At 26.2% G+C, this 17843-nt stretch overlaps 1 protein-coding gene across 2 annotated transcripts; it reads right to left on the bottom strand.

The window, feature by feature from the left end:
* Positions 1–1058: 1058 nt before the first annotated feature.
* On the bottom strand, positions 1059–10021 carry LOC135923516 (iroquois-class homeodomain protein irx-1-like). Of its 2 annotated transcripts, none has more exons than XM_065458314.1 (4): positions 9422–10021; positions 4918–5015; positions 3576–4855; positions 1059–1338 (listed from the first exon to the last, which is right to left on the bottom strand). In XM_065458314.1, exons 1-4 carry the CDS (start codon positions 9923–9925, stop codon positions 1178–1180), a joined length of 2043 nt encoding a protein of 680 aa, XP_065314386.1. In that variant the 5' UTR covers positions 9926–10021; the 3' UTR covers positions 1059–1177. The 2 variants fall into 2 exon arrangements, with proteins under 2 accessions (XP_065314386.1, XP_065314387.1); XM_065458315.1 differs by lacking the exon at positions 9422–10021 and adding an exon at positions 6401–6427 and having other exon boundaries at positions 1060–1338.
* Between the last annotated feature and the right edge of the window lie 7822 nt (positions 10022–17843).

A 17843-nucleotide genomic window follows, 5' to 3' on the forward strand; every position in this document is an offset into this window, starting at 1 on the left:
TTTATTATAGCATGTGTGTAAGAGTGTATATTAGAGTTATGCAATGGAGAGTTTTTAAACACGAATCCCGCCTGTCCAGATTGTTTAAAAATTATTTGATTGGTTGGTTTGGCTCTTTATTCATTTGATTTTAATATAATTTTAGTTAAACCTCTAGAATATGAAATATTATGAAATAAAAAACTAACTTTAAAAAAAATATAAGCTCTTTATGTTCATTTCGCCCAAATATTTCAGATTTACTCCCATCCCCCCGTTTGCTTGATCATTGTTTATAAATATTTTTCATCACAAGCCAATGTTTAAAACCTTTAAACTACGAGCCCATACTCGCCCAAAATGTGTGCAGGTTAAAAACCACCCATTAAAACCTCTGGTGTCTATACCATAGGCACTCATACTACTCGGCAAAACGGCATATCCCTCTCTTCAAAAAGTTAAATCATTTCTTTCTAAATCTAATTAACAGATTAAAATTATGATTATAAAAATTTAGTATTAATAATAATTTTAGATTCCAAATGACTATAACTTAATAGAAGAAGCATAGATTTTGTTTGATTTATGTCAAAATAAAAATAACTAAGACTTTCGGCTAAACGGCTTAACTTGTAATAATTAACAAAGCACAATAAAATAATATCAGCAATCTCTTTTTTATATATGCTCTAGTAAAAATGTAAAAAATATATGTTCCCTCTTAGAAAGAAAGTATATGAGCACTCTTGATATAGTCTATGAATTCCAAACAATTTGGCCATAAGCTTTATTTTTAATTTATATGAAAACTATACATAAATCAGGATGCTCCAAATCTTACAATGTTGTACATAGGTTATTATTTTAATTTCGATAATCCCTTGAGAATTGATTTAGGCGAAGATTATAATATAATTACTGCGCATGATTATTAAAACAAATAAATAAGGCTATAGAAAATGTTATCACATTTTAATACATTAGAAATCTCAGTCTTAAAAAAATTTCTATACAAAGTAGGATAGGTGATATCATACTTGAATTTATAATATTATTGTGTGTATATATATATACTAAGCCAGATAAATTTATAGACAGGAATGTTATAATAATTTATCATTTATGAAACATATATAAATATTATAGTTATTATATGATATGTTTATACAAATCGAAAGGTGGCACCATTTTTATTTTATTAGGATTTATCATCGGATTCAATTATTTCAGCCATTGACCAAATTTTATTTTTTTTCGTGCTTAAAATGTTGATGTTTTCGTTTTTGAAATTTTTTTCTCCCTTCGAATTATCCAGGAACGAATTATTAAGTTCAATTGAAGAATCTGATTTCGAATTTTCTAGATATGTATAAATGAAATGATAATAATATTTATATTAAGGATAAATGAATTATTAATATAAATATTATAGAGTCTTATGATAGTATGGTTAGATATGCATCGATACCAAGATGAATTACTTAACCTTTTACCCATACCACTGGGTCTTACAAATACAATTTGAACAAATCAGAAATTACAATAAATATTTTATCAATAAGCCATCCTGCGAAATTTTTTATATTATTAATTTTAGAATAACAAATTTTTTTTATAGGAGACCGAATATATGAGGCCATAGGGGTTGGCTTGCCGCCCTCTAACATCTCATCTATTATATTATTTTATCCACAAATTTCTTCAAATTTATATAGTTAAATCATGTTACCCTGCCTATGTTCATTTATTCGATTGATTAATCAATAAAAAATATTAAAAAATAATGTTTTTTGTAACACAAAATCACGTTCTAACTTTTTTTTTGTCTAGCGAAGAATTTATGCTTTCAAATTTATAATAGGTTCTATTGATACTAAAACCTTTATTTATAGATTCTCTTATATTACGCTCAAACTGACCGTTTCAAACGTAAATAATGCATTTTAGATGGTATCATGCAAATTGTTCAAGCTAACGCTTTACTTTACATTTGCATTTATTTCGAAAAACCCAAATTGGTTTCATTTTTCTACTTTTTTATTCTTTATTTAGAAATATTATATAAAATTAAATTATTTATCTTTATGGAATATTTAGAAATAATAAAAAGGCAGACGATAATATAATTTATTTACAAAATCGAATTCTTTTGTAGAACTGTTAAAATTTTGAATCGACGATGATAAAAAGGCAGCTTCAAAAACAAGAGATGCGTTACGTTTCTTTTATTAAAAAAAGTGTGGCAAAACACAAAAGCTCAATTTGTTAACATTATTATGATATAAAACTTTCACTTCACAGGTTATAGAGAATGGTTTAAGCTTCATTTTATATATTATTTATTACTTAATGAATCTTATTAGTAAAACTCCAGATTAAACTCAATCGAACATAAATTTTTTGCATTTTAAGCGATAAAAACATAATTTTCAATATAAAATTTTAATGAGTTGACACATAAGCCAAATATTTTTGTCGAAAGGTATAATCCATAATTATCTATTAGAAAGAATCATATTTCAAACCTTAGATTTATTTATTTGAAATAAACTGGATTGGATACACGCTCCCCTAATATAATAAAGTTGTTAGTGTTTTTATATAAAAAATTATCAAAATTTAAAAAAACATGCAAATAAGAACACTCATATTTTTGGTTTGCACTTGGCTTGTTATGCTTTGTTTGCATTTCTTTCTTTTTTTAATTTTTCCCATTTATTAAGAATTTCTTATAATAACAAACCTCATATTTTTCGTTTCTGTCAATTCTGTTACTGCAAAATGATTTAAATCTACAAATTTATAATTTCTCATTTATAGTAAAAATGTAGGTAGAACTCTCCAATAATCAAGGGACGATATATGATATTATATATATATGTCATATTGGGATATATAATTCTTTGGGATTCTGAATCTCTCAATAGAATGAAATTCTTTCTTTCTTTCTTAAGTCATTTACTGCAAGCGATTTTTAAATCTGAAAAATCTGATTTGGCCGGAAATGTATTATAACTTTTATAGAGTACTCACTCTGCGAATTACAGATAATTTGTCCCCAAACTGTTGAAATACTGTTAATTTATATCCGTTTTTATATAGATTATTCATATATATAAAAAATTGTACAAAAGTTTATGTCGGAAATTATCTGGAATATAGGGTAAGTATTCTACACCTGTAGTAATACATTTCCGGTATAATCAGATTTAATAAGCGTCTTAAGTGATTAATATAAAATTGAGAGATTCCGAATTCCCATGGATTTCATTTCTTAATGAGACATGTTCTCATGGGAAAAAAATATAATTTGTCAACATTTAATTTATGATTTTTGATTATATACAATCATCTAAATAAATCTACCAATATTTTATCACATTTTTTATCAACGCATTCATTAAATAATTTGCTCATTTTGTTAAATTGTTTTATTAAATAAAAATTATTTAAATTTCTTTAAAATGATATTTACATTTTTATAAAAATCTTTTCTCCGTTGTTTTTCCCCCGTTCTTAGTGTTAAATTTTATTATGTTTTTATTTCATATATTCTCAATATACTTATATGCACAATAAATTATATACATATTTACCAGAATTCTGGAATAAGGGCATTATTTTGTGTGGTAGGTTGGTGTCACCTTTAAGTTTCTTAGTGCAATTTTCACTATTGCTATTGTGGTCGTCAAAACTTCTTTTGGGTGTTCTCTTATTACTGGAATTCGCATATGTTGTTATATTTTTGGAAATGGTATCTTTATCGTTAATTTCATTTTGGAAGGTTAACTCACCAAAGCTTGCGTTTGGTTTAATAATTTGTTCATTCATATTATTTTTATAATCATTTAGACTGTGTGTGTCATTTTCCTTAGATGTGTATTTAGTTTGTTCTTTATAAAAACTGTGGTGTTTGTGCAGGATATGCGGAAATGACGATGTTAGGTCTACATTGGATTTATCCAAGATCGTAGCTTGAGTAAAGGAATCTTTAGCATTGAGAGGTAAAGCAAAGCCGTCATAGCACGGAAAATAATATGGTGGATAGAAAGGCGGATAATAGCAATAGCTAAGTGATGTTGGAGGCATTAAATGTCTCATAGGAAAGAATGGTCTTTGCAACATTGAAGTATCTCTTAAAAATTGAGATTCATTAATTATTTTAGGGTTCCATTTATCAATATTTTTTGAAACTTTTTCATCAAAAATTTGCCGACGATTGATATCGGAGGAGATATCACAATGCACTGTGATTGGGGAAGACTGATTATCAGTTTTTGTGTTAGAAGAGTCATACTTTTGCGTGATAGTGGTTGTGGTAATACTTTGAAAACTGTTAGAATATTTGAGAGCTAGATCTTTATATTGTTGCCAGATATCTTCCTGATTATAATTATCCTCCTCCCTATTTTGGTCAGAAGAGGCGTCATCTTGGTCAAGTTCGCCTTCATTCTCATCGAGAAGCGATTTGAATGGAGAAGAATTTCCAGAATTTGGGGTAGAATCATTTATAATTTTGCCATTATCGCAAAAAACTAGGACAGCCTTACTTTCCTTCTTCAGCCTGCGCCTGGCGTTGGCGAACCAAGTGGATACTTGAGTCAGGGTCATTTTGGTGATAATGGCCAGCATTATTTTTTCACCTTTGGTAGGATAAGGATTTTTACGGTGGTCGATTAACCAGGCTTTCAGCGCGCTAGTCGTTTCTCGAGTTGCATTTTTCCTTCTAGGTTGCACTTGAGCGGCCGTAGCTCCCTCTTTGTCCTCGCCTTCTTCGTATTCCAAATTATCGGCATTTTTAGCTTCGAGTTTCGGTTTGAGAGAGTCATTTCTAGAGAATTCTCGGTCCCTCTGATGCATCATTGGCATAATCATCCTAATTTATGGGGAAAAAAGCAGACTATGTAATTATATTGTCTTATTAAAGCATATATTTACCCTAAAAATGTATTAGTTGAATTTTCTTCAGCGGGGTCATTAAAATTATAACTTTCTTCCAATTTCTCTATGTAATCCGAACTATCAAGCTTGATATTCTAGGAATAAGTAATCATTTTATAAAATATAATTGTTAATTTTATGCATAATAATAACATTTAAAAAATAAATTATCTCTTTATTATATCTTCCTAGCTAAATATTATATACTATGCTTTATTCCACCTTTGGTTTAATATATTATAGATATTTGGATCAAACAAGTCGCTTTTCCCAAGTTAAGCTTTTTTATATAACAATAACTATTTTTTTTTACTTATGTATAAAGATAAACAAATTTTGGCCTAACCATTAATTTGTTTAAAAACAAATTTATTATTACACTTATTCATATGTATTAATAATCGAAATCTTTTTTTGTTATTAATTTTGTTTTATTACGAATAATTATAAAGCAGTTCATATATTTTCTTAAAATATAATATTTATAATGGCGGCAAATTATGTTTATTAATATAAGATCAAAGCATATTTTTTTTTGAAAAGCCAAAAAACATTTTTTTTAATATTTAAAAATAAAATTATGTTTTTCGGTGTTAAAAAAATGAACTAAAATATATAGTCTCACTCTCAATTAAATAAATATCCTCTCATCTTGCTTATCTATTATACCCTATTCTGTTTCTGTATATTGTATTGTATACAGTCCGATTGTTACATTTATATTTAAAAAAATTAAATTAATTGAAAAAACAAAATTTGGCAGAGAACTGAATATTTTTTCAAAAAAAATGTCATTTTATGCTCTTTATACATAAAATGCTTTTAGGAGAGAGAAAGAAAGAGAGACTAATTAATTAATTTGAAAAAATACAAAGGAAAGTAAGGTTTTTTCCTCGTCATGTAAAAATTATATCATCTGTTTTTACATGGAAAATATAACTAAACAAATTTTATTTCAAGGATTTATAATTATGCTTAACATTCTTTTTCTGCTTCATTGCTTCATGCATTCATTCAATCTTGTTCAAGCAAGGAATGACTGCATATTACGTCAAAGGTTAAGTATATAACAAATTTTCCGCATACTATATATTATCCCCCCCCCTCATTTAATCTATAAATAATGTTGCTAATTCGACTCATCCTCCAAACCAACACAAGCTGTTTTTCATCCTCAAGGTTGGTTTTTCAGCTTAAGCCTCGAGATCCTAGCCAATGTTTTTCGGATAAAATATCGGCTAGGTTGTTTTGGAGTAGGCTCGAAATTATCTCAAGTGGCGCGATTTCGTTTAGCAACACTTTCTAATATAGAAGAAAGTCACTACAGTTACCCATTATTAACTCTGCTTACTTTTGGTTTAGTGGAAGTATATGATCCAAGACACAAAAAATTTTTAATAATTAAAAGATAAACTTATAATATACAGAAATTATATACAAAAAATAATAATCATAAAGAAAATAAAATTAATATGCTTACTCGAATATTCATTCAATATACATGAAATGTTTAAGATATAAAAAAAAATCTAAATTTAATTCCGAATACATGCAAAAAAAACAAATTTTAACAAATAATATATACAAAAAAAAGCCGAATATTGTTTAATATGTAAAAGAAGATGAAAAGAAACGAGATTATTTTGCGGTGTGATGTGCCTATCTTTATATCTTATAATGTATATAGTTATTTTCTGTATTGTGTTATTTATGCTCATATGATTGTTTGTATTTTATATTTTATTAAAGAATTGGAAATGTGAAATCATATTTTTTGTTGGAGTAAGAAGTGAACGAGCCCTCCAATAAATTCTTTTTGTAATTTTTTTTAAAAAAATGTTCAAATTAACACGCATAAACAAAAGGCTTGAACTTTTTCGTTTTGTTTGATTATTATTTGATTCGCGGTTTCTTTCATATTCAATTTTTTCATATAAAAATAAAAATATGAATATTTTTAAATGGATATTATATATTTTTTGAATAATGGTACATAACATCAACATTTGCTATGTTTTATATATGGAAAATAAGAATAAAATTTAAAAAATAATCGAGTGAACATTGTGATTTAATTATTGGAAAATTAGCAATAAAGTTGTTAACCTTCAGATATTAAATATTCTTAAAAAATATTAGAGATCCTTTGAGCAGTACCTAGGAGGATATATTCCATTTGTTTGAGCCCTATATAAATCATTTCTAAAAATTTAAAAGATAAGCCACATTAAAATTGCAAGTTCCATGATGTGCTCAATGGCAGTGCCAATTCTACATTATTTATCATTAGAAGTAACACTTTATGGCACATCTCATAAAATTATTTTATAGGAATAATTTAATATTCTCTTTAATTTGAACCCTAATTTGTTATTTATATTTTAAAGTAAAATTGTATTTCTTAAATCAATTGATCTTAACAAAATTTAATTTTTTTTAAGCAATTTCATTTGCATAATCACACTATTTTTTTTAATACTAATAATTTAAGTAAATCAATCTCTCTTGTGTCATTGCTGAATAAAGATAGATTTTGTTAACTTAAGATGAAAAACTATGCGGCAGTTAATATACTATATTTGATATTGTAAACACTATCCATTTTTAGTGCAATATATTTAAATATAGATAGGATACCAGTCTTTATGAACAAATATGTCGCAAAATATCGATTTCTTTATCGTCTTTTATTATAGAAGGACTAATAAATTTAAATTCTTTATACATTATGCTAACTTCAACATCCATATAATTTTCGCGAGTTAGAATTTTTCCCGAGGTTTTGCAATTCTGGAAAAGATATAATTCGACATTTTTTTATTGAATTATTTTTTTAAAATAACTATTGGGTATTTAGAAAGATTTTCAAACGTTATTAGATAAATTGAATAGCAATACCATTTTATATAGTTTAGATAATTTAATATAGTATGGCAAACTTCAATCCAATAACATAATCTGCCCCCAGGCCTCCAAGATAGTTTATAGAAGTATTTTTTTACAGTATAATATAGAGGTATCTATTTCATTGTAAAAAAATTATATGTAATGTTTTACTTTAAAATTTTTATAATGGCTTATATATATTATAGGTTAGAAAAATAAATTCAACATAGAATAAAATCCAATTATAACATTATTTCATCGTCATACCAATTTATGTGGTAATGCTCTAACTTTATTATAAACATAAAAATTAATAAATTACATAGCTCGGAATAAAAAAAAGGAAGAAGAACTTATAATAAATCGTTAATATTGATAAGATTTAGATCTCCAATTTTTAAAAATCGAAGAATCTTTTCTAGCTTTGTATAAAATATTTTAGATTTAAGAGATCTGCAGAGGTACCATTTGCACGGCCCGGTAAGGCCCGGGTTTTATATTTTCAGGCCCGGCTCGGATAATACATTTTATTCATTTTTATTTTTATAGCTAACAATGGCGATTACAATATTTGGTTTCAAAATATACCCCGGCCCGGGTATTTAAAAAATTAAAATGCAGCCCGGCCCGTGTACCCGGGCAGAGCTTAGGGCCGGGCCTGCAGGTTTTTGAAGTGATGAAAAATGAAAGCGAGTCAGTGATTAAATATAACAAAATATAAATTTTAAAAAGCAATCACTATAAATTGTAAGAGAAGATATAATAACCGAGCTTGCGAAATGATGCTTAGTTTTATTATACAATCCCTTAAACATTCATCGCAAATTATAGAAAATAAATATCAATTTTATGAATATAACATCTCTCGTTATGTATTATATGTAACTTAGTCTTTATTTTGTAATAACGACTTCTCCGTAATCCTAGTACGGATTCTAAATCTCTATTTTAAGTAATCTTCAAGGGTGATATTAATTACAGCGTGCATAGAATGCTCACCATGGGCGTTTCCAAAGGAAGGAGGAAGTGTGAGGAAATTATTCCCTCTTTGGCAAATATTTGTACATATTAGATTAAGTCAATAAAAATTATTTCCCTACACTATCCCCACCCCCATCAGTGTATTATGAATTATATTTCAATCTAGTTTATTGATAAAATATTTCACAACTATAAAATCAATTAAAATTTAAAAATATTCATATTTGTAATAGGTTGGCATCGGGAATCAAACCCATTGGGGAAACGAAATTAGTAAGTATGGTATAATATGGATTTCGAATATCTCATATTTGCAGAAGGCTATAAATTTGAAAACCTGATTTAATATGAAAGTGTATTCCAGCATGTATAGAGCAACATGCGGTGAATTTCATATAATTTTGCTGTAAACTTTTGGATAAAATACAAATTAAGTATAGTTTAAATGTTCACGACATAATTGTCTGAAATTCAGTATGACTCTTTTAGGCATGCTAATATGCATCATGTCAAATCCGATTTTCCAAATTTAAAAATGACCAAATGAATTGAAATATGATCCCGAATCCCCATGTTCTATATCCCGTTACGACATATAAATTATACTAATATTTGTAGTTTAATAAAAATTTACCTTTTTTACGATTTGGAATGTAGGTGATTCTGGATGATGTCTGTGCTTATTTTTATTAAGTATAGGCATTTTTACATCAGTGATATTATAAGGAAGCGAATTTTTATTTTTAAAAGGTGGATTATTGTGAAATGAATTGTAACTGGTGGTTGGTTGTACGTGATTGGATAGATACTGAATTGGAAAATGTGGCATGTCCCCCGAATGATGATGATAAGACAATGGATAATATATGTTATGTTTAAAAATGTCTTGGTTTTTAGAGACACTTGGTAGTTCCTTACTTGGCCATCGATGTGCAGGAGGAATCAAAGGCCAGTAATATGAAGGAACGTCTGATAATCCATAAAAAGAATTCATGTGGAGTGACTTAGATGTATTCGGGGATCCCTTGACATATGTTTCATTCTGCTCATCCAAATGTCGAGTTTGTTCTTTTATTTTACTATTCAGTGTTGAAGTTTCAAATGATAACTCTTGACCATTAGAACACACAATCGACATTAGAATTATATTAATAAGTATTATTATTTAAATTATTATTATCCAATGTATATTAATTATTACGTTATGGTGCATTTTTGTTTAATTAATATTTATTTAATTTGCAAGTTTTTATTCATTGTTTCTAAGAGTTAAGCTCATTTAAAATAATTTGTAATAAAATGTTTTATCACACAAAATATTATAATTATAAAAAACTAACATTTTAAATACGATTTATATTATATATTTTTATTAATTCGGATTTATATCAAGTAAAGAATATGTGATTATTAATTATTATATTTTTTTTTCCGTTATTACACTTAATTTATATTGTATATTTTTTCTTTTAGGTTTCTTTTTGTATAATATTTTTTTTTAAAATGATTCTATTAATGATTATTATAAAATAAACCCTTTAATTACCACATTTAATTCATCAATCATCTCATATCTCTATCATACATCATTCTTGTAAAACATTGTATATAAATCAAATAAATAAATATTGATTTATGTATATTATAAATTACTATAAAGGATTTACCTTATTTCTTTATACATTAAACATTACATTAAATTATTGTATAATGACTGAGTAATTAATATATCCTGTCTTTTTTTATAAACAAAAATCATCCTTATATAATTCTATTTGGGAAAATTTTAAATGGCCAAATAATATTTTAAAGAAAATCAAGTTATTATTTTTTAAAATAATTTTTTGTATATAAATTAATATAATTTCAAATTGTAATATTATGTAATTAATATTTACAAAATGGGTTATTTTGTTCAATAGTACGTAATGTTAAATTCAGTTTTGTAAAATTAATTTCATGTTAAAAAAATATACATTTTATGGGAGAAAAAATTTTCAAGCTATTGCAAAATATAATCGAGAATTATATAAAAACTCATCAATTGTTCTAGAGTGAAATAGTTTTTTCTTAACATTTAAGAAAAATTGGAAATTCATTACATATTTTTGATAAAGATGGCTTATTTTTATTACATTATATCGATATGATAATTGAGACATAATACTTGTAATATATATTTAAAATTTATTATATTTATATCTTGTTTCTTATTCTTGAAGTTGTAAAAATGCACAGTAGATATTGAAAAATTTAGCTTGTGGCCAATTATAAATTTAAAAAATAAACTTTATAAATAAACATTGTATATCAATTACTTTTATAAAATACACGTGTCAATCATTTCCTAAATAAATAGATAAAACTTACAATATAATAAAAAAAAACAACAAACAAATTTTTATCATGTATATTGTAAAGTAAATAATTTAATTTAATTATTAATACGAGAATGATTTATCTATTTATATTTTCTATCGTCAACTTTAAATGACTTATATTTACTGTCTGTCCAAACAAACTAATAAAATTTAATGATATCAATAATATTACTTGCTTGATAGAGCTTTTATTTTATATATGAAGGGTAAAATAGTTTTTTTAAAAAATGTGTCACTATTCCTAAGATAAAATAAATAGATTCTTATAGTAGGTCGAAGTAATAAGAGCATACAAGACCACTGAATCTTTTAGACTGATGTCAAGTTTGAAATAAGAATGAGTTTTAAAATAGTCCAGGTCAGATTCTAACTCTGGCCCTTTTGGGAAGGGGGGGGGTTGGGGAAGATAAAAATTTGGGAAGGGGGGGGCAGAACACAATAGAACGAATGTTTGAGTCAATTGAAAAAAAATTAAACTATAAAGCATTCAAAATAATTTTGGTTCAGATGCATTTTTAAATGCTTTAAAAATTTCCCAATCACTTAAGTCCTAATAAAACCAAGTACCCTTTCGTATATCATTACTAAAAACCAAAAGTCAAATTCGACCCAACTCGATTTTTTTTTTTTATTTTTCCCGAAAAGCCCTACCCGAAATAAAAATAAAGATTATTTTCCTGTCGCCCGAATTTATTTAAATATAGTTTTTTTGATTGTAAAAAAATATTCTACAAATAAAAATATTAGCTCCCTGTTTCTTGCAAGAATATTAAAATATATCAATTTGTCTCACAAAATTTAATGATATCTTATTAAAAAATTAGACCCACCCGACCCGGCACGGATTTTTAAAAAAAATATTAAACCCGACTCAGCCCGAACCGAAATTATAAAAAAGATTCGGTCAGGTCCAAAAATAGTTTAAACCGGGTACTAGTCGGACCGTGATTTGCAGATCTCTAATTCGAATATTTATATTTTTTTAATATAAAAAAACGTAAAATATTTTATATTAAAATGTATTTAAAATAGATAGAGATATCTCTGAAAATATATATACATACACTTTTATAAAGGTGTATTTCGATACAGATACCACATTTTATACCTAGATACTTTAACAAATCTGCAATTTTGGAAATTTTTTTTGAAAACAAGATTAATATATATTTATTAAACTTATAAAATATTAATATACAATTTAATTTTTATAGAAAAGTTTAAATCCACTTTTAGAAATTGAGAAAATTTTATAAACATTCATGATATCTAGGATAGTATTTAATCATGATTAGTAGAGTTCTAAAAATTTTATTAGATATAACGCACAAACTATTAATGCTTCTTTTTGTTCAAAAATATCTTTTAAATGGCGTAGACGTCAGTATTTCAAAATTATCTATTTTCAGCTTTAATCAGAGGGAACATTTTAACCGTTTTATTCATAACAGCTTACCCCAGTTAAGGTGTTAAGAATTAGGTTTACCTGAACAAATAAAACCAGCGTGTAGCTCAATCATTAATGTATAAATTAAATTTGAATCAATGTTTAAATATTTTTCAGCTAGATGAGATCTTAATTTATATATTGAAAAGTATAACATTATAATTAATTAATCAGATCATATTTAATTTTTTTACTTACGAATCTTAATTGTTAATATTATAAATTTTTTATGGGCACTCAAAACCTGACCACATATAATACTTACCTAATGAATCCATATAAGACTTGTGTTTAAATATTTTGCGTGAATAATGTTAAAAGCCCAGTGATTTTAAAAGTATAGTAAAGGACACCGGGGATGGTGTTCCCATTTCAAGTATTTTCATAAAATAATTTTAAAACTAATATACCTTGTGATGAACTCAATAATGTATTTTATTAAGGTGCTAAGGATAAAAATATTCTAATATTGATTCTTAAAATTTTTAACGGAATTTTTAAATTTTAACATCCCAAAAGTAATTTTAAAATTTTAACATTTTTTACTAATAAATTTTTTTATAAAACTTATTCAGGCTAAATATCAATTCTAAATCACAAACTAATCTCAGTTTTATCATGTATAGAAATTATTTTTGCTAATTTAATATTCTGAAGTTAACTTTTATTTAAATGAAGAAATGGGGCAGGTTTTGGCAGGGTGCTTATTAGCCTTTTTAATTAAGCATTTATTTATAATAAAATAAATCCAACTATATTTTGAAGTACAATAGTTATGAGTTTAACTAGGACCAGATAATATAAAGATGATTGACTTTTTTTGGAAATTATAATAATTTTAAATGACAAGTTTTACCAGATGCAGGCGCGTAACCAATGGGGAGGAAAGGGAAATCCCCCCACCCCATTGAAAATTTGACTGTTCTCATAAAAATCATTTTAGGCTAATCAAATCCCCCCTTATCCCCCCTTCCCATTTTCCCAAAAAATGAAGAAAGGATTTGAAAGAAAAATTAGTAAAAATAATAAATATTAAATAATAATGACTATAATTAAAAATTTTTAAAAAAAAAGCATTTTAACAAAAAGAAAGTGAAACCCCAAAATTAATTTTATAAAAATCTAATATAGTCAATGGTCTACCCCAACCAAAATTTATAGGGAAAAAATTAACCAAATAATGCCCGCCCCCCTTAGCAAAATCCTGGATACGCCAGTGACCTGATGATATATATATAATGGACGAGTCTGGTTTATTTAACTTATTTTGACAATGTATTTTCATTTATTACATAGAATTAACCTTTTCCCATAATTTTTTTAATAATAATCAGAAATAAAGAGAAGCTTTAACTAGACCTTAATTTTTTTTTTAACATAATTCTTAAATTTTTGTTTTTATAAATTATGTATTAATAGAGAATGCTTTTTTTATAACCCTTCAAATTTTATGGATAATCTTTCTTATTGAAACGGGTAATTTTAATCCACCAAAAAAATATTCATATATACAAGTCCATCTCCAAACAGAATGTTTTCCCAATTACTAAACAGAATAAAAAAAATTGTTGAATTAATTTAATATAATATTTTTTTTAAAAATCTGGATATGAATTTCAGATGTCATTTAATCGTTAATAAAATAAAATTACTGGTAATGCCTAAAAACCCGCTTCAAAAAAACGTTATGTTTGGAAATGGCCCAAATGTGATTATTTTAGAAGGAGGTAGGGGAGACCGAGGTTATGGCGAATCCTAAAAGTCAAATCTTAATAAAATAAAAAGTACATTTTTAACAAAAAATATCTCATTTATTTTGTTCAGCTGTATTAGTTTTAAGGTAGGTTTAAGTTGCAAAAATACATATCCAATACTTTTTTCGAAATTTTATTTTTTCTGAAATTTTTTGGGAACGAGTGAACGCTGCCAGGGGACGAATGAAACTTTGCTCGGGGCTATTATAAGCTTTGCTTAATTTTCCACATAAAAGTTATATATTTTTTTATAAGAACATATTTAATGTTAAAGCTTACAAGTAATATATAAAATCATTTATAAACAAAATAATGAAAACATTATCCACAATCTTTGCAAATAAAAAAAAGGATTAAAATTGCGACATCTTCCATGTGACCAATAACTACATTTACGACATTGAAACCAGTCTAGATTGTTATGAGGCTTGTAATAATTTTTTTGCACACTAAACAATATTTTTTAATAACATTTTTTCTATTTACTTCTTTTATTTGATCTCTCCATGGCCTTTTTTTCCATGTTAAAATTTAAAAAAAATGGGGGAAAAGGCTCGTTCTAACCTCGTAAAAATAGCCCCAATGCCACCACTTTGATTAAGAACATATTTTGAAGTATTTATAATATCAATTTTGTTCGGGTAAATTAATATTCCATAAAATTGGATATTTTCTTTTATATAAGATGATTTTTGGGTGGTAAATATGTAGATTAACATTAATCTTTATTTTTGAAAAATAGTAAAGGTTTAAAATTTACTTTTACAAGTACGAATCATGTAATGCATTATAAAAATTCCTCAAGCTGTCCGATAGAAATAAAAATGATAGGTTATAAACGATTTTAAAAAGTGGCTCACCTAGCCTCGGTTTCAAATTAAAAATTGCCTTCGGTAAATGGTTTAATGAGATATTCCGAATCACCAAAGGAGGATTCCGGAGGAGTCCTTATTCCAGCAGATTACCACTTGAATGAAAGAATATGTTGGATTAGACATAGTGTCTGTACAACTAGTGGAACGTTTTAGACACGTGGCCCAACAGATTTTTTTGTTTTTCTCCAAAGGAATTATATGAAAAAACAGGTATAAAAAATGATTATAAAGTATTAGAACTTTTTTGTGACACTTATTTATTTATTTTTTATAAATTTAAATATAATCATATGGAAATTCATTTATTGAGATATTTCGATAACTTCACATTCACATTATATTGATAAGTTTATATATTATTTTAAGGCAGTGCAGTTCAATTGTTCTTATTCAAGATTGATTTCTAAACTCTAGATAATTTTACCATTTATAATTCCTTTTTTAGAAAATTATTTCGAAAGAGTTTGTTAAAATTCTAATTATGATTAATTCCTCATATCATATAATATTCCAACTTTAATATTGTAAATTTAAATTAATATGCCTAACATGTTATTTAAATTTAAACCGCGAAATTAAACATTTACATTGCATACCGCGGAAAAAACTGGTTAACAATAATACCGTGAATAATTATTTTTTCTTTAGGGAATAATACCCTTAAATCCTTTGTGAAGGTGTAATTTTTAAATATATCCTTTCTCATTTCTCATTTCATCTTTTATATTTAGAAGAGACTGGGGCTATACGGGTTGTTTTTGCCTTTTTACGATAAAATTTTATGTGAGAACTAATTGTATCATTCGACGGGTACATCATTAGACTACAAAATAAATAAAAAACAGGGCTATCAACCTTTTATACGGTGAGCATCATTTAGGGTCATGGATGAGTAGAGACTTCGACCCCTATGACCTGGGAGTAAGATGGCACATATAAAATTCAACACATAAAACATAAAATTTTCAATTAAAATAAATATTCATGGCAATCTTAAAATGGATCATTACCAGCACAACTTGAGTGCCAGCTTTGTTTTTATGGTTATAACTGTTGCCGCACATTACATAGTTCCAATTTTTTTTATTATTATTTATTTTTATCGTTTTTAGATTTTAATAATTTTTTCCAGTTCAATTCAATTTTCTCTTATTTGCTATTTTACCCCCTGGCGTTTAGCTCCGGTGGTAGTGAGCTAGCGGAAATGGTTATAGAAATCTTTCTAGATAAGATAAAAATTTCGGACCAAATTTAATTTGTAGACTAGACATTAGGATATCACATAAATTTCATTGTTGTTAACAAAGAGCTAAAAAATTGTTTTTGTTCAACATTTTTTAAATAAGGAGCTCCTATGCTAAATGGACATATAATAAATAGTATGTTTAGAGATATATCTTTTGACAAAATTTGAAACGATGCATTAAAGATGAAAAGTTATAGCCGTTTGCCCCTTTACCCCACATAATCCAGGCCTTCCCAACAAAGGTCTTATCTATAAAATAAAAGTTATTGCTTAATGACAAGTCAAATATGACATTTCATACAATATATATCACCCTGGAGTAAAAAGTTATGAGCAAAACAGCCAAAATATTCAAAGGATTAAAGCTGTAAAAACAAAATTTCTAAAAAATAAATTATTGAGCAAAAAGGAACATTTAAAAAATTCCGTTTATTGACAATTAAAATTTTAAAAAATTTGCAAAAGGTGAAGAATAAAATGTAAAAGAGGCTTAAAATGGATGCATTCCAAATGTGTTAAACTTATACATTTCTTTACATGACCTTATTGTTATAATTAAAATAATAAATTAGTATCAAAATTGTAATATTTTGTTCAATAACATAATAAAGATATTACCAATTTTAACCACCAGTTACGCTGGTGCTATTTAACTAGGTGCTTATACTGGATAAAATATGGAAATAGAATATGAATAAATTTCTGAAATAAAAAAGAAAGAAGAAGCATTGGGTTGAAACAATTATAGATCTATAATAACAATCTCGCCCCTTCCTGATGACTTCATTTGTTAATATAGAGTAAATAGTTAACTAATGTTTTGAACGTTTTATATAAAATATGTTCCTTTTCAGAAAATAAAAATAAAGTATTGAAAAGAGTTGACAATATCCTCTTGGAATTAGAATATAATGAGGCCCAAAAAGTATATATGTATATTTTAAAAATTTTGTCTTTCTGGCTTTGTACATCAGCTTTATAACCAATCCACTTCTGCCCCTAAAAACAACCCTCTAAAATTTCATTCAATCCCCATATTTATATACGAACCAGATTATGATTATGATGAGAGAAAAAAATTATATCAAAAATATAATTATAGTATTTAAACGTGTGAGGTATATCTCTTTTATTTATCTTTTCATCTCAAATGCATTTAAAATTTCTAATTCTTAGAATTTACAAATCTATATAATATAAATTGGTTGATGAAATAATTTAACAAATATTTGTATGTTTTAAGATGTTTGATTTGCAAAAAAAATTTGTTTAAAAACACTTGTGTGTAACATATAAAACATTTTATAAAAAGAGAAAACATCAAACGTTTATATAATGTTTTGGCAACTTTAG

This window comes from Gordionus sp. m RMFG-2023, chromosome 2 (genome assembly GCF_954871325.1).
Source record: "Gordionus sp. m RMFG-2023 chromosome 2, tfGorSpeb1-WG-v2, whole genome shotgun sequence".
Taxonomy (NCBI): domain Eukaryota; kingdom Metazoa; phylum Nematomorpha; class Gordioida; order Chordodea; family Parachordodidae; genus Gordionus; species Gordionus sp. m RMFG-2023.

Excerpts from the sequence above, each read along its gene's own strand:
- LOC135923516 (XM_065458314.1), bottom strand. The coding sequence starts at position 9,925 with ATGTCGATTGTGTGTTCTAATGGTCAAGAGTTATCATTTGAAACTTCA. Across the intron at positions 4,856-4,917 it reads TCAACTAATACATTTTTAGG|GATGATTATGCCAATGATGC; the intron begins GTAAATATATGC and ends CCCATAAATTAG. Across the intron at positions 1,339-3,575 it reads GCCCTTATTCCAGAATTCTG|AAAATTCGAAATCAGATTCT; the intron begins GTAAATATGTAT and ends ATACATATCTAG.